The 23,255-nt window shown below is 47.3% G+C and overlaps 1 protein-coding gene across 4 annotated transcripts in view; it reads left to right on the top strand.

The window, feature by feature from the left end:
• The first annotated feature begins 2,313 nt into the window (after window positions 1-2,313).
• Window positions 2,314-23,255, top strand: part of LOC144669429 (arf-GAP with dual PH domain-containing protein 1) — a 159,146-nt gene continuing 138,204 nt past the window's right edge. Inside the window, exons 1-3 of one of the 4 annotated variants that reach the window (XM_078531855.1) lie at window positions 2,314-2,633; window positions 13,275-13,405; window positions 21,460-21,551. In XM_078531855.1, the coding sequence (XP_078387981.1) occupies window positions 21,463-21,551 (89 nt within the window). In that variant the 5' untranslated portion in view covers window positions 2,314-2,633; window positions 13,275-13,405; window positions 21,460-21,462. Of the gene's footprint in view, window positions 2,727-13,274; window positions 13,406-21,459; window positions 21,552-23,255 lie in introns of all 4 variants that reach the window. The other 3 variants (XM_078531852.1, XM_078531854.1, XM_078531853.1) reach the window with 3 other exon arrangements.

Raw genomic sequence — 23,255 nt, 5'->3', positions numbered from 1 at the left:
TGACTGGTTCTGCACAACATGAATTGGCCAAATGATTGGGCGAGTTGCTACAGCCACTTTTGAGCCAACTTTTCCACATACATGATGAAGGATTCCTTCACCTTTGCGAAGGCCACACATAGCGATAGCAATGCTCTGCCCATGTGTGCGTTTGAAATCGCTAGCTTATTCACTCAAGGAAGCTGTAGACATTTGCACCATGTCACTATATCCATGGTGATCTAGTCGCGCTGCCATTGTCAGAATCTGTATTAATTGATCTTATGAGCTCAGCAACTCGCGCAGTTGGGTTCAGTTTTACCAACACCGTGGATGCCCAAATAGATGATGTTGCCATGGGATCCCCTCTCGGCCCAGTTCTTGCCAAAATCTTCATCGCTTTCCACGAGCAACACATTATCGATGGAATGACCCCCAACCTCCTACCCCATGCATATTTCTGATACATAGATAATACATTTGCTATATTTTAATTTTCTTACACACCTTAATGGACTCAAATCCACCTTTGAAATGGAGCAGTCAAACAAGCTTCCTTTTCTCGATGTACCCATTGAGGAATCTGCCAGTGGTTTCTCTGCTACTGTCTACCACAAGCCTACCTTCACTGGTCAATATACACGTTGGGATTCCTACAGTCCCACACTCTATAAAACTGACCTTGTTTGTAACCTCATAAATAGGGCCAGAGCCATGTGCTCACTTGATGCCAAAATAGGGCGCCACAAAGCAATCCTGTGGGAGAACATCTACCCCGATCAGACCATTGCTCACTGCATGACACGCAGAGTGAGCCTAAGGCTACCACTTTTGGTCCTGAAAAGTGCCCAGTCTACCTCAGATCACCCTGGATGGGTAAGGTGTCTCAAAAATTTGAACACCAAATGAAGCTAGCCATTTCATGCTGCTACTGTGCAGCAACAACGAGTGGTATTTGCCACTAACAGGGTGCTGCCGCTAAGCCAAAAAGACTTCCTACCTATCACACAAATGAGTATATGGAATGCAGTGCCAGTATAATGCCAGGTATGTAGGCCGTACATCCTAACAACTGGTGGATCGTATCAAACAGCACGTCCCTTCAGCTGTTCAGAACAGGCACTGTACTGACCGTACTCAACAAGCCCGTGCTTGCAAAACTCAGAACATAGTGTCCAACATGAGATGTGATTCACAATTGGACAACACTTACTAAACAATCCTGATTGTGCTAAGAATTACACTAACAACCTGTTTAAGATTATCAGCCAGGCTTGCAGTGCGGCCACGTGTGCTAGAAGCTACATGTACTCACAAACAGGGTCCTGTCCTTTGCGAAAAGGAAGAACACGTCCACGCATTGAGCCTTTTTAAACTAAACAAGAGGTTGGGGGACAGACCTTCCCAGACTCATTCGCCAAGACAATGTGTTGACCATTCAGAGTCAACTTGCCTGGTTTGAATTTGAACAAAAGCTTGGCAGTTAACTGTTCCCTGGGTGCATTCACCATGGCAACACCTCCACCAATCAGAGTCCACTTGCCAGCCAATCTGCACCCTCTTCTCATGCAGTATTAGTTGTTGTTCCCTTTGGGATTGGGTATTCTTGCGAATCTGTCCTGATGAATGCAAGACAAAAAGCTTTGACAGCCTGTCCCTTTTCTCAGCGACTAGTTCTTTTAGTTCTTAAAGCACAGCTGCTAAGTCATTCAACTAATAATCCAGATGTACCATGGCAGTCGGCAAATTTGAATTCCATTATTTTTAATGGATTTTATTAAGGTGGCATCAGTTAAAAGTGAAATAAAAACAGAAAGTGTTGGAAAACTCAGCAGATCTGGCTGTATCTATGGAGAGAGGAACAGAGTTATTGTTTTGAGTCCAACAGACTCTTCTTCAGTTAAAAGTGACTTTTCACATTGCGAATGAAGCCCTTTTGAAGTTTAATTAGTTGCTGGTGTAACTGAAGAAACGGGGTAGCCAATTTGTGCACAGCAAACTCCCTCAAACAGCTGATGCCCAGTGCACACCCCCTCTCCCCCCCAAAAAAAATAAACGTTTTAATTCATCTCGTTTGTTGGTTCCACGTAAAATTATTTAATGAAATAACAGTGTGAAAGCACTTTGGAAGATCATCGACCTGAAAAACTGACTGTTTCCTCTCTCCCCCTGATGCCCTGCTGAGTATTTCCAGTACTTCCTCTCCGCTTGAGGTTTGCCTTGAGTTTTGAGCGCCGGTAGCTGCTGCTGTACATGAAGCAGCCGCGGGGAGGCGGTGCCGGCCCACTCTTACCAATTGCCATTGAGAGAGGGACGAGCCCATTGCTCTGTGTCATTGAGGAATGCGGAAAAAGAAAAGTTTTGCAGCCTGTGTCTCACTCACCTCGCCTGCCACTTGCTACAATCCCAGCTTTTACTGCACACCATTATTTTCCCAGAGAGACAGACAGACAGAGAGAGACAGAGAGAGAGAAGCTCCTGTCCTGGAGACTGCCAACAACCAGGGGCTGGATAGAGGGAGGTCCGCAAAGCAAGGCAGCCTCTTCTGAGCGTTCACTCGAGCTCTGGCCACTGCAAGTTTACGCTTCAGGAGAAAAGAACACTCTCGTTTGATCTAAGCCTTTCTCGGCGCGTTTGCAAATTGCTATTGAAAGGTATGTCAACTGGAAAGGAAAGGATTTTCAGAGCGCTCAAAGATGTGGTGCAAAAACCTGGGAATGCGATCTGCGCTGATTGTCAACTGCCAGGTAAGTTCCACCTGAATTTTGACCTGCATTGGGGTGGAAGAGTTACAAGGCAAGTTCCCACCTCCCCCCTCCCTCCCTCCCTCTCTCTCTCTCTCTCTGTGTTAGACAGACCCAAGTGAGCAGCAGATCACTGCAGAGTTTATGAACAAAGTTTATCTGCAACAACTTCTTCTCCCAGAAGAGGACTCAGGCTCTGAGCTGAGCGGGTGTTGGGTGATTGCAATGAGGAGGCTTAGGTCCAGGGAGAGAATTGCAGAGGGAGATACCATGCTGGCTAAATCAGAACCCCCAGGGCTCCAAGCCCCACTCCAGAGACTTGAGCCCACTAATCCCAATGCAGTACCAGGGGGAGTGCCACACTGCCAGGGGCGTTAGCTTTCAGATGGGATGTCAAGTTTGAGGCCACGCTCCGCCCTCTCTGGTGGAAGTAGAGGCGCGATGGGCACTAGTCAAAGACGAGCAGAGGAGTTCTCACCAAGGTTACTGGAAAAAAGCACACACCACCTGGCCATTGCTGTTCGTGGGATCTTGCTGTGCATCAATTGGCTGATGCGTTTTCCTACAAAAGAGCAGCGACTGCAGTTTTAATGTAAAAAACACTCAATTGGCTGTAAGGCATATTGGGACATCCTGTGGTTGAGGTTTATTCTCTGGGTAGCAGCATCACACACTGATGGAACCCGGGTCAGTGGCTGTCTGGAGAAGTTAGAGTCATACAACACAGAAGGAGGTCATTCGGCCCATCGTGCCCGCCTCAGCTCTTTGTAAGGGCTTTCCAATTAGTTCCACCTTTTTTTCCCCCTTTCCAAGGCTTTATCCAATTTGAAAGTTTTTTTGAAAGTTCCTATTGAACCTGCTTCCACCGCTCTTTCAGGCAGCGCCTTCCTGGTCACAACATCTCGCTGTGTCAAAAATGTTTTCCTCTCTGGTTCTTTTGCCAATCACCTTTAACGTGTTCCAACCCTTGTGCCAGAGGAAACAGTTTCTCCTTATTTACTTCACCAGAACACCCGCTCATAATTTTAAACATCTCTAATTAAATCTCCTCGTAGCCTGCTTTTCTCCAAGGAGAACCAGCCCAGTATCTCCAGTTGCTTAGAGGCAGATTAGCAGGAGCTAAAGGAGCTTGGGAACCATTAAAGATCAAGAGGGGTTTATTTACCAGCACTGAGCACTGAATGCCCTTCTGTCACATCACTGAGTCAATTGTCCCATTGACCCCTTAGAGGGTGAGACTGAGCAGTTAATAATGGGAAACAAGGAAATGGCAGAAACTGTGAGCAAATATTTTGTACCTGTCCTCACAGTCGAAGACTACCCCAAAAATAGTAGAAAATCAGGGGGCAAAAGGAAGTGAGGAACTTAAAACAATCATTATCACTAGACAAAAAGTACTCAGCAAACTGGTGGGACTAAAGGCTGACAAGTCCCCTGGACCTGATAACCTGCATCCTTGGGCCTATGAACAAGTGGCTGCAGAGATAGTAGATGCATGGGTTGTAATCTTCCAAAATTCCCTAGGTTCTGGAAACATCCCAGTGGATTGGAAAACAACCTCTATTCAAGAAAGGAGGGAGACATGAAACAGGAAACTAGAGGCCAGTTAGTCTAACATCGATCATTGGGAAAATGCTGGAATCCATTATCACAGAGGCAGTAGTAAGACATTTAGAAAAATCACAAGACAGTCAGGCAGAGTCAACATGGTTTTGTGAAGGGAAATCGTGTTTGACAAATTTATTAGAATGCTTTGCGATTGTAACAAGCAGGTGGATGAAGGAGAACCAGTAGATGTGGTGTATTTAGATTTCCAAAAGGCATTCAATAAAGATGCCACATAATAAGAGCTCTTGGTGTTGGGTTTAATATATTAGCATGGAGAAAGGATTGATTAGCTAACAGAAAATCAGGAATCTGAATAAATGAGTCATTTTCAGATTGGCAAACTGTTACTAGTGGAGTGCCACAGGGATCAGTGCTGGGGCCTCAACTGTTTACGATCTATATTAATGATTTGGATGAAGGGACTGATGATACGAAGATAGGTAGGAAAGCAAGTTGTGAAGAGATCACAAACTGTCTGTAATGGGAGGTAGACGGGTTAAGTAAATGGGCAAAAATTTGGCAAAACGTGGGAAGATATGAGGTTATCCACTTTGACAGGAAGAATGGAAAAGCAAAATACTATTTAAATGGAGAGAGACTGCAGAATGCTGCGGTACAGAAGAATATGGGTATCCTCATTAATGGAACACAAAAAGTTGGCATGCAGGTGCAGCAAGTATTTGGGAAGGCAAATGGAATGTTGGTCTTTTTTTACCTCCACGTCAATGCCATTTTCCCAAGGGGGTTGGAGTATTAATGTAGCAAAGTCTTTCTACAGCTGTACAGGGTGTTGGTGAGACCACACCTAGGGTACTGCATACAGTTTTGGCCTCCTTATTTAAGGAGGGTTATACTTTTAGTGGGGGCAGTTTAAACATGATTCACTAGACATATACTCATTGGAGTTTAGAAGAATGAGAAGTGATCATATTGAAACATATAAGATTCTGAGGGGGCTTAATAGGAACATAGGAAATAGCAGCAGGAGTAGGCCATTCAGCCCCTTAAGCTTACTCTGCCATTCTATAAAATCATAGCTGACCTTCTGCCTCAATGCCATTTTCCCCACACTACCCTCATATCTCTTGATATCTTTAATATCTAGAAATCTAGCAATATCAGTCTTGAACGTACTCAAAGACTGAGCCTCCACAGCCCTCTGGGGTAGGGAATTCCAAAGATTCACCATCCTCTGAGTGAAGAAATTCCTCCTCATCTCAGTCCTAAGTGTCCTGCCCCTCATTCTGAAACTGTGTCCCCTGGTTCTCAAAACCACCAGCCAGAGGAAACATCCTTTCTGCGTCTACCCTGTCGCCCTGTAAGAATTTTGAATGTTAGAATGAGATCACCTCTCATTCTTCTAAACTCCAGAGAGTAAAGGTCCAGTCTATTTAATCTTTCCTCACAGGACAATCCCTCCACCCCGGGAATTAGTTTAATGAACCTTCATTGCGCTCCCTCTATAGCAAGTATATCTTTCCTTAGGTAAGGAGACCAAAACTGCACATAATACTCCAGGTGTGGTCTCACCGAGGCTCTATATAATTGCTGTGAGACATCTTTACTCCTATACTCAAATCCTCTTGTAATAAAGGCCAACATACCATTTGTCTTCCTAATTGCTTGTTGCAACTGCCTGTTAGCTTTCAGTGACTTATAAACAAGGACACCCAGGTCCCTTTGGACATCAACACTTCTCAATCTCTCCATTTGGGAAATAATCTGCTTTTCTCTTTTTCCTACCAAAGTGGATATCTTCCCATTTTTTCTATATGAACAAGGAGCAGGAGTTGGCCATTCAGCCCCTCAAGCCTGCTCCGCCATTTAATAAGATCAGGGCTGATATGATCGTAACCTGAAATCTGCATCCCACCTACCCCCGATAACCTGTCACCCCCTTGCTTACCAAGAATCTATCCACCTCTGCCTTAAGAATATTCAAAGGCTCTGCTTCCACCGCCTTTTCTCTCAGAGAGTTTCAAAGACTTAAGACCTCTGAGTGAAAAAATTTTGCCTCATCTCTGTTTTAAATGGGCGACCCCTTATTTTTAAACAGTGACCCCTAGGTCTAGATTCTCCCACAAGAGGAAACATCCTCTCCACATCCACCCTATCAAGCCCCCTCAAGATCTTATATGTTTCAATCAATTCGTCTCTTACTCTTCTAAACTCCAGCGGATACAAGTCTAGCCTGTCCAGCCTTTCCTCATAAGACAACCCACCCATGCAGGTATTAGTCTGGTAAACCTTCTCTGAACTGCTTACAACACATTTACATCCTTCCTTAAATAAGGTGACCAATACTGTACACAGTACTCCAGATGTGGTCTCACTAGCGCTCTGTACAACTGAAGCATAACCTCCCTACTTTTGTATTTTGTATTCCGCTCGCAATAAATGATAACATTCTATTAGCTTTCCTAATTACTTGCTGTACCTGCATATTTGCCTTTTATGATTCATGCACTAGGACACTCAGATCCCTCTGCATCTCAGAGCTCTGGTATCTCTCACTTTTAGATAATATGCCTCTCTTTTATTCTTCCTGCCAAACTGGACAATTTCACATTTTCCCTCATTATACTCCATTTGCCAGATCTTTGCCCACTCACTTAACCTATCAATATCTTTTTGTAGTCTCCTTATGCTCGCTTCACAAATTACTTTCCTACCTATCTTTGTGTCATCAGCAAATTTGGCAACCATCTCATCCATCCCTTCATCCAAATCATTTATATAAATTGTTAACAGTTGAGGGTCCAGCCCTGATCCCTGTGGCTGGAGTATAAAGGATATGGAGACTTAGAAAATAATGGTAGAATTGGGCAGAGTCAGCAAGGATTTATGAAAGGGAAATGATGTTTGACAAACCTGTTGGAGTGTTTTGGGGATGTAAATAGCAGAATAGATAAGGGGGAACCAGTGGATGTGGTGTATTTGGATTTTCAGAAGGCTTTCGATAAGGTCCCGCACAAGGGATTAGTAAACAAAATTAGAGCACATGGGATTGGGGATAATGTACTTGCATGGATTGAGAATTTATTAACAGACAGAAAACAGAGAGTAGGAATAAATGGATCATTCTCAGGTTGGCAGACGGTGACTAGTGGGGTACCGCAAGGATCAGTGCTTGGGCCCCAGCTATTCACAATCTATAGCAACGATTTGGACGTGGGGATCAAATGTAATATTTCCAAGTTTGCTGATGACACAAAACTAGATGAGAATGTCGTGAGGAGGATGCAAAGAAGCTTCAAGGGGATTTGGACAGGCTAAGTGAATGGTCAAGAACATGGCAGATGGAATATAATTTGGGTCGCTTCAGTTGTACAGGGCACTAGTGAGACCACATTTGGAGTACTGTGTACAGTATTGGTCACCTTATTTAAGGAAGGATGTAAATTGGACAGGCAGGAAAGTGGAGTTGTGCCCAAGGTCAGTGTATTGAATAGCAGAGTAGGACCGAGAGGCTGAATGGCCTTCTTCAGGTTCTCTCTCTTCTGTTCTTACATTTAATTTTAAAATTCTCATCCTTGTTTTCAAATCTCTCTGTGGTTTTGCCCCTCCCTCTATCTGCCACCTCCTCCAGTCCTACAAACCCTCTGAGATTACTGCTCTGATCCTGGCCTCCAGGCTAAATGCTGCTCAACAAATCCTGGGGAACTCATTCTGCTTAATTGGCCAGACATCAACAGCTTGCATTTGTATAGCGCTTTCAATGTAGTGAAACATTCCAAGGCGCCTCACAGGAGCCATTATCCAACTAAAATTGACACCGAACCACATAAGGGATATCAGGAGGTGTGGCCAAAAGACTGGTCAAAGAGCTAAGTTTCAAGGAGTGTCTTAAAGGAGGAGAGAGAAGTGGTGGAGAGGCTTAGGGAGGGAACTCCAGAGTTTAGAGCTCAGGCAGCTGAAGATACAGTGCCAATGATGGAGCAATTAAAATTGGGGTTGCGCAAGAGACTCAGTTAACAGGAATTCAAGGATTGACTCAATGCCAACCTGAAAAATATGCTAAGGTATAGTAGGTACAATTGGAGATCTGGGGACCAATTGCACTAATTTTCTGGATTGCATTTTATTTTTGCAATTTTTCTTCTCAAAACTGTTTGCAAACTGCTCAATGTAAAATCTTCCAATGCAATGAAGCAATGCTTTAGAACACAGCTGGCTTCACTTCTTGCATTAAATTGATGTGTTTAACAGTGGTAACCTAGAATAGATTTATTAACACAGATGAAATTGGGGTTATTAGCAATATTAAATATTTCATTCAGTGTCACAGCCACCACTTGTAAGTAACCTGATGTTAAATTACTGCAAGTGACTGTAAAGAACTACGATGAATCATTTAAAAAACTTTAAAACAGTAAAATGTACACAATTGACTAGGAAACTGTCTGCTGTCCGTCAGTGAAATGAATAAATGATTCATTGTAGTTCTTTACAGTCACTGTTATCTGTTGGCATCCCTGCACTTTAAAAAAGAAAGTTTAATTTTAAGAGTCCTCTTGAAGAACTCAGCGAAGAGACAAGTTAGCAGAAACTCGCCACGGTGCACAATTCACCTGGGGTGGGGGTGGGGGTGGGGGGAGGTCACTTTCCAGTGCTGAGGATTGTGAGAACCCCAGATGCACTGAACATAACTTGCACTTAAGATTCCTTGATCATTTATGCTGCTTCGGCCGATTTTGGACAAGTTGGACAAATCAAGGTCAACTCGAGTGCAAATCCTGAAGTCAGTTTGCCCCCATTTGACCCCGCCCCTCCCCGACCCACTGTTTCGCTCGCTACATGGATCACTGGACAACTTCTGCATGGCCAAACGCTCATCTACCATAATGTGTCACTAACCATTGGCCTTGTCCTCGACGAAATTTCAAACATCTTCCAGGCCACCCGAGTGGACGCAACACTGCCCAACAGTCACTGAGGGTCAGTTTGCCACAGCATTCTCACCTCTGAGTCAGAAGGTCGTGGGTTCAAATCCCATCCAACCCAAGTTGACATTCCCAGTGTGGCACTGAGGGAGTGCCGTACTGTCGGAAGGGCTGTCTTTTGGGTGAGACGTTAAGCGGATGCCCTGTCAAGTGATGTAATAGTTCCCGAGGTGTTTAAGTGAAAATCAGTGGAGAGTTCCCTGGTTCCATGGCCAATGTTGGTCCCCTCAACCAACATGATCCAAACAGGTTAACTCAACAGTGATCTCACTGCTGTTCTCGAGGCTTGAAGCAATGTTTAAGACTGGAAAATTATCTGCTGTGTTTGCTTAAAATACAACTAAGTTTTATTTATTTGTTCATGGGATGTGAGCATTGTTGGCAAAGCCAGCATTTGTTACCCATCCCCAATTTCCCCCTCTGATGGTGGTGGGTGAGCTGCCTTCTTGAACCGTTGCAGTCCATGTGGTGTGGGTACACCCACAGCGCTGTTAAGGAGGGAGCTCCAGGAATTTGACCCAACAACAGTGAAGGAATGGCCGATATATTTCCAAGTCAGTGTGGTGAGTGGCTTGGAGGGGAACTTGTAGGTGGTGGTGTTCCCATGTGTCTGCTGCCCTTGTGCTTCTGGATGGTAGTGGTTGCGGGTTTGGAAGGTGCTGTTGAAGGGGGGGAGGCAAACGGCTTCAATAAGTAGTTCACTAGCTGTGAAACTCTTTGGGACATGTAGAAAACCTAAAAAGCTCGTTTTTGAACACAAGTTCTTTTTTAGTACTGTGCACTCATACTGATAGAGAACTGCGTTCAAAATAACAGCGGATGACCTCTAGCCAGCGATGCTATGCAGCTTGGATGACTGCACTGTCCAAACCACATGACAACAACACACAGCCTGAGCTGTTTAAATTGGGCATAAAGTTTCTTGCAAAACGAGCTGTGTCAAGCCATTCTCAGTCGGTCAATGATCCAGGTTTAAAACTTCTGTATTAAACGGCGCAGAGAGGCAACCGGCCCTGTCAGCTCCCCTCAACATCAAACGTTAATCAACATTTCAATGAGGGTTTAGCTGGCCATCCGCTTTCGCAGCCAGATGTTTCATTTCTGTGAGAAACTTCAACCTAAACCCGGCTATTCGAAGCATTATCCTCGTTTGGTTTTCCAATCCCTACAACAACAACTTGCATTGATGTAACACCTTTACCGCAGCAAAACGTCCCAGGGCATTTCGCAAGAGGACTGTGAGGGAAACTTTGACAACAAACCACATAAGGAGTTATTAGGACTGGTGGCCAAAAGCTTTGTCAAAGAGGTGGATTTTAAGGACCGTCTTTAAAGAAGGTGGAGGGAGGTTTAGGGGGGGGGGATTTCAGAACTTAGGGCCCCAGGCAGCTGAAGGCATGGCCGCCAGTGGTGGAGCGATTAAAATTGGGGGTGCTCGTGAGGCCCGAATTTGAGCGCAGAGATCTCGGAGGGTTGTGGGGACTGGAGGATGTTACAGAGTTGGGATGGGTGAGACCATGGATAGCCCTAGTGTAGACTGCGCCACCTTAGGAGCAGGTTGATGCATTGGCAACCCAACCCCTCTTCCTGATTGCATTACCTTCTGCTCTGCTGGTGTCAGGTGCACGGCTCAATGTGTAGCATTCTCCCCCAGCTCAGAGTGAGAGGGTTGTGGATTCCAGTCCCACTCCGGAGACCCGAGCACAAAATCCGGGCTGACACTTCCGATGCCCACACTGAGAGAGTGCTGCACTGTTGGAGGTGCTGTCTTTCAGATGAGGTGTTGAACCAAGGCCCCAAGAGAGTAGATGTTAAAAAAAAATCCCACAACCACTATTTCAAAGAAGAGCAGGGGAGTCCAGGGAATCCTGGATCAATAATTATATTTCGATAGGATAATTCAGAGCTCCTGGGCTGGGATAAGGGTCTAATTTAAATCCCTGCCTTCTGATTGCTCTCCAGTCACCCTTTGCTTGAAAGTATGAGAGTAGAAACATTGGGTGAGGCTAAGATAATGTGCAACTGTTGTCAAAATGCCAAATAAAATAACTGGCTGGGAGAAATGAGCCCCACCCTGACTGAGTCGACACATGTAGAGATGCTAGGGAGCAGACAACAGCTAGTGGATCTGTGCCCGAACAAGAGGCAGCAGAGAGGGAGAGAGAAATAGCAGAACAGAAAGAGCGATGCCTGAACTTGTGTGGGAACAGGAAGAGGCTAACCAGCTCTACGAGTCTGTTCTGCTATTCAATAAGGTCACAGCTGACGTGTATCTTAATTCCAACTAACCCCTATCACCTGTGCCTCCATAACCTTCGACAACCTTGCGTCTGACATTTTCAACTGACAACCTAAACTCCAAAACAAAAACAGAATTACCTGGAAAAACTCAGCAGGTCTGGCAGCATCGGTGGAGAAGAAATCAGTTAACGTTTCGAGTCCTCATGACCCTTCGGCAGAACTGAGTGTAGTTAGGAGAAAGGTGAAATATAAGCTGGTCTAAGGTTGGGGGGGCGGAGGGAGAGAAGTTGAGGGTGGGGTGATTGTGGGGATAAGCAAGCAGTGATAGGAGCAGATAATTAAAAGATGTCACAGACAAAAGGATCAAAGAGGTGTTGAAGGTGGTGATATTATCTTAGAAAAGTGCTAATTAAGAATGGAAGGCAGGATACTCAAAGCTGGCTTGTGGCGGAAGAGATGTTCTGGATTTCTACTACCCTTTGAATGAAGATCTGCGATACTGACATCACCCCCCTCAAGGGCCTGAAGAAAAAGGAATGGATTTTCACCTTTCACAACCTCAGCACATCCTAAAGCGCTTCACAGCTAATGAAGTACTCTGGAAGCCTAGTCACTGTGGTGATGCTGGAAACTGGTCAAGCTCGGGGATCCTCCTTCCATGCACCTCGCAGGACAATGGGTATATTATCAGCTAAACCTGCTGCTTGGAGAGAGTCCTTACCTTGTAAGGTGTCAGGAATTGCTACCACTCCTGCAGCGGGGCAGATTTGGGCTTGTCCAATCCAGGTTTGTCCTCTTGCCCTGACACGCCAGTGCTGTTCCACATGGCAACCAGGTGAGGTGAGCTGGGGCCACCGCCTGTAACTCACAAGTGATCACTTCGAATCATCCACGAAGAAGCTTCTGATGAATTGTCTCTTTGTCTCCCAGGCGTCCCTGAGGGGTGCAAGGCACTGCTCAACCCCACCCCACCCTGGTCCACTGTTGCCATAGTAACTGGCTTGGTTCCTGGAGCGGTCTTGCCATTATGGGCTGGGCATGTTGTGTGGGGCGCTAGTTAAAAATTTAACAGTGCATTACAGTGCTCGTAATAATGACAAAGTAAAATTGAGAAATGTAACACTTGTTTTCGAGCCTCCACACAGCATCAAACACTCCCAGGACAGGTACAGCACGGGGTTAGATACAGAGTAAAGCTCTCTCTACACTGTCCCCATCAAACACTCCCAGGACAGGTACAGCACGGGGTTAGATACAGGGTAAAGCTCCCTCTACACTGTCCCCATCAAACATTCCCAGGACAGGTACAGCACAGAGTTAGATACATAGTAAAATTCCCTCAACACTGTTCCAATCAAATACTCCCAGGACAGGTACAGCACTCGATTAGATACAGAGTAAGCCTCCCTCTATCCTCTCTTTACAATAGACCTCAGCTTGTAGCCCACAATAGCATTTCCTACTGCACCATAAGTCCCTCTGTCAACTCGTGCGGACTGCAGTCAGCTTGTGGCTTGGTGCCCACAGGAAAGTAGTCTGAGACTATTCAGACTGATTCCCTGTGGAGTATTCACACCTAAAAGAGGGGACACTCTTAGTCACCTCCTCCGCACAAATGGTCCAAACGGCTGCTGGAGTTTACCATCCCCTCTATTGCTTAAATAGAGTTTGGGGTGTTCAAGATGAAGAGTCTTGAACCAAACCGTTTGTAGATGTATTACATTTCTGCTGTGTGCTGATTTTGTGTTCTTTCTCCCAGAACCTATATGGGCCTCAACCACGCTCGGAATCTTCATTTGCCTAAAATGTTCAGGGATTCATCGAAACATCCCTGATGTGAGCAAAATCAAATCTTTACTACTGGACCCTTGGGAAGATTCCCAAATTCAGGTAAAAGACAACTGGATAGTGCTCAGCAAGTGCAGGGAAAATTCATCATCTGGCACCCAATCTTTGCCTCATCTCATTTATTTTATTATGGGCATCGCTGGCTGGGCTAGCGTTTATTGCCCATCCCTAATTGCCCCTTGAGAAGGTGGTTCTTAAACCACTGCAGTCCATGTGGTGTAGGTACACCCACAGTGCTGTTAGGGAGGGAGTTCCAGGATTTTGACCCAGCAACAATGAAGGAACGGCCGATATATTTCCAATTCAGGATGGTGTGTGGTTTGGAGGGGAACTTCCGGGCGGTGGTGTCTGCTGCCCTTGTCCTTCTAGGTGGTAGAGGTCGTGGGTTTGGGAGGTGCTGTCTAAGGAGCCTTAGTGAGTTACTGCAGTGCATCTTATAGATGTTACACACACTGCTGCTACTGTGTGTCGGTGATGATGGGAATGAATTTGATGGTGGTGAATGGGTTGCTTTGTCCTGGATGGCATCAAGCTTCTTGAATGTTATTGGAGCTGCACTCATCCAGTCAAGTGAAGAATATTCCCTAACCTTTCTTGATTGTCTCTTTTTTATTTGCAGTGGTCTCCAATGAACATTCCTCTCTTCTCCCTCCTCAACTACAAATTACCCTCTCTTTCCACTCTTCTTCCTCCCTGTATCTACATATTTTCAAATCAATACTCATTGCACTATGAGTAATCTCTCCCTCTCTCAGGGACTCAAAACTATGGAATTCCTTCCTCTCCTTCCTTATACAATCTACAAGATTTTAAATTTACAGTGTCAGGTGTGGCTCGGTGGGTAGCACTGTTGCCTGCATGTCAGTAGTTTGTGGGCTCAGGTCCAGCTGCAGGAACTTGAGTGCAGAATCCTGGTGGAACTCCCATTGCAGAGGGAGCGCTGCACTGTCAAAGATGCAGCATTTCAGATGTGACTGAGGACCCGGCTGCCCCTTCAGGTGGACGTACAGGATCCCACAGCCACTATTTCAAAGAAGAGCAGGGGCTGTTGTTTCCTGGGCCAATATTTAATCTTTCAAATCAACATCACTAAAAATAGATTACCTGGTTATCATTTCATTGCTGCTTGTGGGATCTTGCTGTGCACACATTGGCTGCTGCCTTTCCTACATTACAACAGAGTCTACATTTTTTTTTAAAAAGTACTTTATCGGCTGTAAAGCGCTCCAGGACATCCTAAGGTCCCCACCGGGCACCTTCTGTCTTTTAGCCTGTTTATCGAACACACTTCTCTTGAACGTGTCAGGCAATCTTGTGGAAATTAAAATCCATCGTTCCTGACCGCAGCAAAAAGTCTACCTGGGTGGGGAAATGTGGCTGTGGCACATGTGGGGTTAAGCCTGAGCTTTGACATCAGCGATGTGTCCTAAAGGCTCTGAGTAACTGCGGCTAGCTTGAGTGGCACTATCCGGTCAGCACATGCATCTCCCTTCACAAACCACAGCTATAACTGGGCGGGAGCTCATCCAGCACCTCACTTAAAAGCTTTTTTTTGATTACCACTTGGTTCTGTAACTATTTATCTGTCTGCCTATAATTGTCTCTCTCTCCTGCTATGTAACTATCTCTGTAACTGCCTCTCACTCAGTAACTCTGTCTCTGTAACTGTTTCCCTCTCTCTCACTCTGTCATTCGCTCAGTAACACTCTGTAACTGTCTCTCTTTCTCACTCTCTTGCACTGTGCAATTTTTCTCTATCGCTCAGTTACTCTCTCTCTTTAGCTGTTTCTCTCTCACTATCTCTCGCTCATTAAATATCTGTAATTGTCTTTCTCACTACCTTGTATTATGTAATTGTCTCTATCGCTCAGTAACTGTCTCTCTCTCTCACACTCTATCGTTCAGTAACTCTCTATTCTCTGTTACTATCTCTCTCATGCTCTCTCTCTCGCGCTCTGTAACTGTCTCTCCAGGTAAAATCTTATGCCTCTTAAGAAGAATTTCAGGGCTCGACAATTTCAAGGTCCCAGCCCTAAATTTGTCTTCAGCAGCACAAGCTCCTGGGAGATGCCTCCTAATTGGCCAGCTCCGTATCTGCTGTCCAATGAAGGCAGAGGTGGGTGTTATGGGGGCCACAGGAGGAGGGTGCCTCCATCTTGAGCCTCCCTCTGAGGAGGTATTTACTTCTTAAAATTGAAACGTGGGCCGCAGCTGCCAGGCCTTCACAGGATGGCAATGTGGCCATGACTGTGGTCCCCTGATCGCTGCACCACCATTGGTGGTTACAGGGTGGGGTGGCAACACCCAGCACCTCCTGGCATCTGCCGGGCACTCATCTCAACGGAGGGGGGGGTGGTGGGGTAGCCATTCACTGCCGGCATCTTCAATCCGCCCATGACTGGGTCAGTTAATTATTCAAATGAGCTACTCTGCCTCCAGCAACATTGCCCAGTGGTGATCTACGTATCTGATATCAAAAATTCCCTCACGGTCCCTCCTTTAAGGCCCCCTCCGTGGGATCGAGAAGATTTTGCCCTCAGCCCTCACTCAGCAGCTGTTTCTCTGAAACTATTTTAAGAAGTATTTAGATAAGCACTTGAAACATCAGAGCATACAGGGTTATGGGCCAAGTGCTGGAAAATGGGATTAGAATAGACGGGTGAATTTTGGCTTCATGGACACAATGGGTTTCTGTGCTGTATAACTCTATAACCATCTCTCTCTTACTCCTGTGCTATGGAGCTGCCTCTCTCTCTCTCTCTCTCTCAGTAACTCTCCATCTCTTTGAAACTGTTTTTTCTCTCTTTCCCATTCTGTAACTGTGGGTGGAATCGTCCCAGATTTGCACGATGTGCGGGAGCGGACAAGAAAAAGAATGGCGGCTTTTCACGCCGTATCGTCCTAATCCCGCCTCATTAACCGTGCATTCCCGGGAAACACGCCGTGTCGATGGTGGGTGGGCTCTCATTTGCCCAGCACGCCGTCACCTCGCTGCTTCCTCAGGTCGGGCGCCATGTTTAAAGTGCAGCCGGGCGCACACCTCTCGGTGCTTCCAGCCCAGGACTTTGCACAGAAAACATGGCCCCGAAAGGCAAGAAGACTGCAGTCCCCTGATTCAGTGGCAAGTCCCTGGAACACCTTTTGGATGCTGTGGGGGCCCCGCGGTGATGCCCTCTACCCCCACTCTGGCCACCTGAGCTCCAGCGATCTCACCACTCCGGCTTGGTAGGCGATGGCAGTGGTGATCAGTGCCAATGCTGCACAGGAGAGGTTGACCATCCAATGCAGATAGAGGATGAATGATCTCATCCATCCCACCAGGGTAAGGCAACCATCTCATCACTCTAAACTCACACACTCACAAGCCCATCACACATTCACTGGCATCTCACTCACTGCCAGCTCAAGGGACATCACCACTCACTCTCACACACACACCCTCACATCTCCATCTGGCCTCATCTCCTCTGGAGGCTGCCTCCTCAGCCCTCACCATCTTGAGGCCACTTGCACAGACCAACATGTGGCCCCCACACACACCCTGGGATACCCCCCTTCCCCAGTACAGCCCTCGCCCTGCAGCCTCTTCCCTTTGCCTGAGGCCACTTCTCCCCCTTCCCCAAACAAACCCTATCCCTGCAGCCATTGAAAAGCCACCCCCGCCTTACGGCTGGTCTGGTGGGTAGAGACCTGCCCGTGAGCCCCCCTAGAAGTGATGTGGTGCTGCCTGTGAAGCCTGGCGCTGATGCCCGTGAGTGCTGCCCGAAGCAAGGTTGGCAAACAAACCTCAAAGTCCTGAGTGAAGTGCAGCTCACCAGGTGCACGTCGCTTATGTACAGTTGTGAAACACGTTGGTGTGATTCCCGGATGATCCAGTGTGTGGCGGGGGGATGATTCTGGCGAGCAGGCGTTATAATTATATCATAAAGCATTACAATGAAGTTCCTGACGTCCACTGACAGGGAACGCAGCCTGCCATTGACGGGCAGAACGGATGATCGCAAACTGATTTCACAACGTCGTGAAACCGATTTTTGGCCTTCCCGCCATATTGCCCGCTCTCCCTGTAACTGCCTCTCTCTCTCTCGCTCTCACTTTTTCCCAAACCATCATTTAATCCTCAGTCCTGGCTTTCTTCCTCTCACCATCCGTCCGTGCATCTCACTTTCACTTTCAGTTTCTGTTCATTTTTTCTGTTTTCGCCCCTAGCGATTGTCACGCGTTCTGCCTCCCTCTCTCTCTCTCTCTCTCTCTCTCCGAAAGTCTCTCTCTTCTCTCTCCCCTATTGTCTATCACAACACCACCTTGTATTTAGATAGCAGCTTTGACATATTAAATGGCCCAACATGCTTCACAGTAACAATTATCAAATGAAAATTTGACATTGAGATCCATAAAGAGAAAACAAACCTGGGTAGAAGTGATGGGCCTTGGGCCTGGGCCTGGAGTAGCAACTGAAACATGCATATGATTGGGCACTGGGAGACTTAGGTTGGCAATCTCCCGCTCTCATGGGCTGATTTTGCCCCTGGCGGAGCTCAGCAATCCTGGGCGGGTGTATTGATGGAGGCCGGTAGATTTTAAGCAGGTTTGATATACAGCGAGATCTTACCAGGCCCATTACACCCCACCCCCCAACCCCCCCACCCACCCCCTCTCCGGCACCCCCTCTCTGCCGGCAGCACCATAAGATCTGTAGAGCTGAGAGGAGCCACCATCCTCTTCCTGGCCCTGGTGTGGAAGGTTCTTTGAATTCACATCAGAGAGGGCTCTCTGGCTGCACCTGATAAGGTGACCACACTCGGGAGTTGGGTTAAAACATCCTCAGTAATTTATATTTTATTACTGAAGTTGTCCAGGGAATCCAGCCCCCTCCACCACAGAGAGCAGTGGCAAGCCGACAGGAAATGAAGTCACCCCCTTTTAACTGTCGGCACCTTTCCCATTGATCTTTGTTTTAAATATGTTCATGGGCTGCGAGTGTCAGGGCCAGCTATTTATTGCCCATTCCTAATTGCCCTTGAATTTTCCCACAGTCTCCCTCACTCTCAGGCACTCTTTTTCCCTCTCAGTTTCTCCTTCACTGTTTCAATCACCCTCTCTCGGTTTCCCTCTCCCTCGCTGTTTCAATCACCCTCTCTCGGTTTCCCTCTCCCTCGCTGTTTCAATCACCCTCTCTCGGTTTCCCTCTCCCTCGCTGTTTCAATCACCCTCTCTCGGTTTCCCTCTCCCTCGCTGTTTCAATCACCCTCTCTCGGTTTCCGTCTCAATCTCTCTCTCTCTCACTCTGTTTCAGCCTCCATCTCACTCCTTCACTCTTATCCCTCACGCGGCCTGTTTTTCACCCCTTGTACCTTGAAATCTCCGAGAGTCAGGAGATAATGTCTGAAAACATCACGTGGATAATTTGTAAATATATCCAGTGGTCATGGACAGAGCAGATGTAACCACAGACTGACTTGGCAGGGAGCCATGCAGATTGGGGAAACGTTACTTTACGTCTCCTGTTTTAAATATATTTGCTCAGCAGAAGACAGAATGAATCAAGCAGCTCACAGTCTAAGGCACCCACAACCTGAAACAGCTACAGTCTGAATCAACTTCAGTCATAATCAGCTGAAAGCCTGCATCAGCTACAGTCTGAATCAGCTACAGTCTTAATCAGCTACAGTCTGAATCAGCTAAAGTCTGAATCAGCTACAGTCTGAATCAGCTAGTCTGCTTCAGCTACAGTCTGAATCAGCTACAGTCTGAATCAGCTAGTCTGCTTCAGCTACAGTCTGAATCAGCTACAGTCTGAATCAGCTACAGTCTGAATCAGCTAGTCTGCTTCAGCTACAGTCTGAATCAGCTACAGTCTGAATCAGCTACAGACTGCTTCAGCTACAACCTGCTTCAGCTACAACCTGAAACAGTTACAATCTGGATCAACTTCGGTCATAATCAGCTGAAAGCCTGCATCAGCTACAGTCTGAATCAGCTACAGTCTGAATCAGCAACACCCTGAATCAGCTGGTCTGCTTCAGCTACAGCCTGAAACAGCTACAGCCTGAAACAGCTTAAAGCTTGAATGAGCTCAAACCCTGAATCAATTATAGGCTAAGTCGGTTACAGGCTGAAACAACTACAGTCTGATAACTAGATGAGGAGATTGTAATTTTGAATTGGTTCCTTTCTAAGACCATTAATGTCTTGGCTGGGGAATGTGAAATTACACAGAAGAGTTTTCTCTGTTAAGGTTCACGTGGATGATTTTTTTTTCCGTATCCGAGAGTTTCTGGTTGAAAGTTGATTTGTGATTGCAAAAGGCCAATGTCAGAGATATCCAATTCTCTCCAGCCCCTCTCATTAAGATAGGAACTTGCATTTATGCAACGCCTCGATCATACAATGAAACGCCCAAAGGCATTTCACAAAGACATAGGAGTAAAAAGAGAATACCAAACCAAAAACCAGTAAGGGTGACTGACAGATCAGTCAAGGAGGTTAAGTATTAAGGAGGCTCTTAAAGAATGAGAGAGAGAAGGACGAGAGATTTAGGGAGGGAATTTCAGAGCTAGGGTCCAGGCAGCTGAAGGCATGGCCGCCAGTGGTGGAGGGAAGAGAGAGAGGGTTAGCAGAACAAAGCAGGAGGAGTTGTAGGGGTGCAGGAATTTACAGAGGTGAGGAGGGGTAAGGCCATGAAGAGATTTAAACACAAGCCTCTGGTCTCGCTGGAGTCCACATCCAAAACTATCAACTTTCCTCCAATACCTCACCCCAAGGGCCATTCCTCATATGAAACCCTGGAACACGGTGAATCAACCTGCTGGTTGATTGTGACAGGTATAGCACAGCCAAACTTACTTGTGTCCTCACTCAGATACGCTCACCTCTGGCACAGTTATGCTTCTTTAAAGAAGTGAACGGCACATCTGTGCGAAGCAATAGTTGACACTCTGGCCATTGCCCTCATTAAAGGGCCAACGCACTTGGTGCACAAAGATTGGAGACGGGGAATGAAAGGCTGTGTGTCCAACAGTCAAGTTTCATGCAGTTGGGTAACCAATGTGCTCATTTCCCAATGGGCTGTGGAAAGACAGTGCACCTGGACGATGGGCTAATGGTAACAGTGTGGAGATGGTGGGTTGAGGGAGCAGTTCAATGCAGCAAGTCATGTGATAAAACCGCCAAGAATACACCCGACCATAGCAACCTAAACCTCGGGGTTTAGCATCTTGGACATATATCATTGTTCCTCCATTAACACTGGGGTCAAAATCCTGGAACCACTTCCCCCCCCTCCCCCCCATCACCAACAGTATTGTGGGAGCAGCATCACCACACGGAATGCAGCTGGTTTAGGAAGACCACCCACTACCATCTTCTCAAGGATCCACTAGAGATGGGCAATAAATGCCAGCTTCGCCAGTAACGCTCGCATCCTGAGAATTAATGAGAAAGAAAAGAATCCAATGTCCATCTCCAGATGTTGAGGGGGGGATGTGACACCTCTGCAATAAACTTGCCCTTCAGAATTTTACCCCGTCACCTGCTGTCTACCCGTGTTTGAAAATATTGCCCCCCTGCTTATTTTGTCTACCCTGTTAAGGTTTTTTTTTATTGGTTCATGGGATGCTAGGTGGGCCAGCATTAATTTCCCATCCCTAATTGCCCTTGAGAAGGTGGTGGTGAGCTGCCTTCTTGAGCCGCTGCAGCCCATGTGGTGTAGGTACACCCACAGTGCTGTAAATCCCTTTATAAGGACCCATCTGTTTGAGGCTGTGGAGCTTATAGTTGACCCTGTCGCTCAATGTTACCCTTCCCACTGATGTTCGCAGTGGTCTACTGCAGTCACCCGGTGGCGTAGCGCCCGTACACCCTCCCTGGTCTCACCCTCGACAGTGTGACTGAGGCACGGGGCTTGAAGGTTGCTGGGGAAGGAAGAGTGAAACCCTCTCCCCCTAAGGAAATTTGACCTCAAGGTTTCCTTGTGCGCCCTGTCATGTCTGGTTGAAGGTTAACATAGCAGCTGCCTGACAGCAGAGAAAAATGAATTTGAGTGCGCACATACATCCTCCCCAGTCTTGAAGTTTAACAGGATATCTCTCTTCCAGTATATGGCCCAATATGGAAATGAAACTGCCAAGGAGAAATATGAAGCATTTGTTCCCATGTATTACTACATACCAACCTACACGGACTGTCAGTAAGTACAGCGCACACACTCAACACCGATTCTCTCTGTCTTTCCGTTGGAGTTAGGGATACTGGGAGATGATCATTGGGAAAGTATCTGAGATGCCATCAGTTTATCTGGACAGTTGTTGGCAATGTTAGTTAGGCCTGTTCACTTGATTTGGTTTACCAGTGCACTACAAGTCTTCAGTCACACCTCACACTGCGCTACCTATGTTACACACTGGACTGCCTGCATCACACACAAAGCTACCTGTGTCTCACACTGTTCACACACTGGGCCACCTGTGACATGCACTGGGCTACCTGCGTCACACACTGGGCTACCTGCGTCTCACACTGGGCTACCTGCGTCTCACACTGAGCTACCTGTGTCGTACACTGGGCTACCTGCATCTCACACTGGGCTACCTGCATCTCACACTGGGCTACCTGCGTCTCACACTGAGCTACCTGTGTCGTACACTGGGCTACCTGCGTCACACACTGGGCTACCTGCATCTCACACTGGGCTACCTGCGTCTCACTGAGCTACCTGTGTCGTACAGTGGGCTACCTGCGTCGCACACTGGGCTACCTGTGTCGTGCACTGGGCTACCTGCGTCACACACTGGGCTACCTGCGTCACACACTGGGCTACCTTTGTCGCACACTGGGGAACCTGCGTCGCACACTTGGCCACCTGCGCCACACACTGGGCTACCTGTGTCGTACACTGGGCTACCTGCATCTCACACTGGGCTACCTGCGTCTCACACTGGGCTACCTGCGTCTCACACTGAGCTACCTGTGTCGTACACTGGGCTACCTGCGTCGCACACTGGGCTACCTGTGTCGTGCATTGGGCTACCTGCGTCGCACACTGGGCTACCTGTGTCGTACACTGGGCTACCTGCATCTCACACTGGGCTACCTGTGTCTCACACTGGGCTACCTGCGTCTCACACTGGGCTACCTGCATCTCACACTGGGCTACCTGCATCTCACACTGGGCTACCTGCGTCTCACACTGAGCTACCTGTGTCGTACACTGGGCTACCTGCATCGCACACTGGGCTACCTGTGTCGTACACTGGGCTACCTGCGTCTCACACTGGGCTACCTGCGTCTCACACTGGGCTACCTGCATCTCACACTGGGCTACCTGCGTCTCACACTGAGCTACCTGTGTCATACACTGGGCTACCTGCGTCACACACTGGGCTACCTGCATCTCACACTGGGCTACCTGCGTCTCACACTGAGCTACCTGTGTCGTACACTGGGCTACCTGCGTCGCACAGTGGGCTACCTGTGTCGTGCACTGGGCTACCTGCGTCGCACACTGGGCTACCTTTGTCGCACACTGGGCTACCTGCGTCGCACACTTGGCCACCTGCGCCACACACTGGGCTACCTGCGTCTCACACTGGGCTACCTGCGTCGCACACTGGGCTACCTGTGTCATACACTGGGCTACCTGCGTCTCACACTGGGCTACCTGTGTCGTATACTGGGCAACCTGCATCTCACACTGGACTACCTGTGTCGTACACTGGGCTACCTGCATCTCACACTGGGCTACCTGCATCTCACACTGGGCTACCTGCGTCGTACACTGGGCTACCTGTGTCGTACACTAGGCTACCTGTGTCGCACACTGGGCTACCTGTGTCAGTCACTAGGCTACCTGCGTCACACACTGGGCTACCTGTGTCGTGCACTGGGCTACCTG

This window comes from Cetorhinus maximus, chromosome 29 (genome assembly GCF_964194155.1).
Source record: "Cetorhinus maximus chromosome 29, sCetMax3.hap1.1, whole genome shotgun sequence".
In the NCBI taxonomy this organism is placed as follows: Eukaryota; Metazoa; Chordata; class Chondrichthyes; order Lamniformes; family Cetorhinidae; genus Cetorhinus; species Cetorhinus maximus.
The sequence above is the reverse complement of the archived record's forward strand: the minus strand, read 5'-3'. Positions and strand labels throughout refer to the sequence as shown.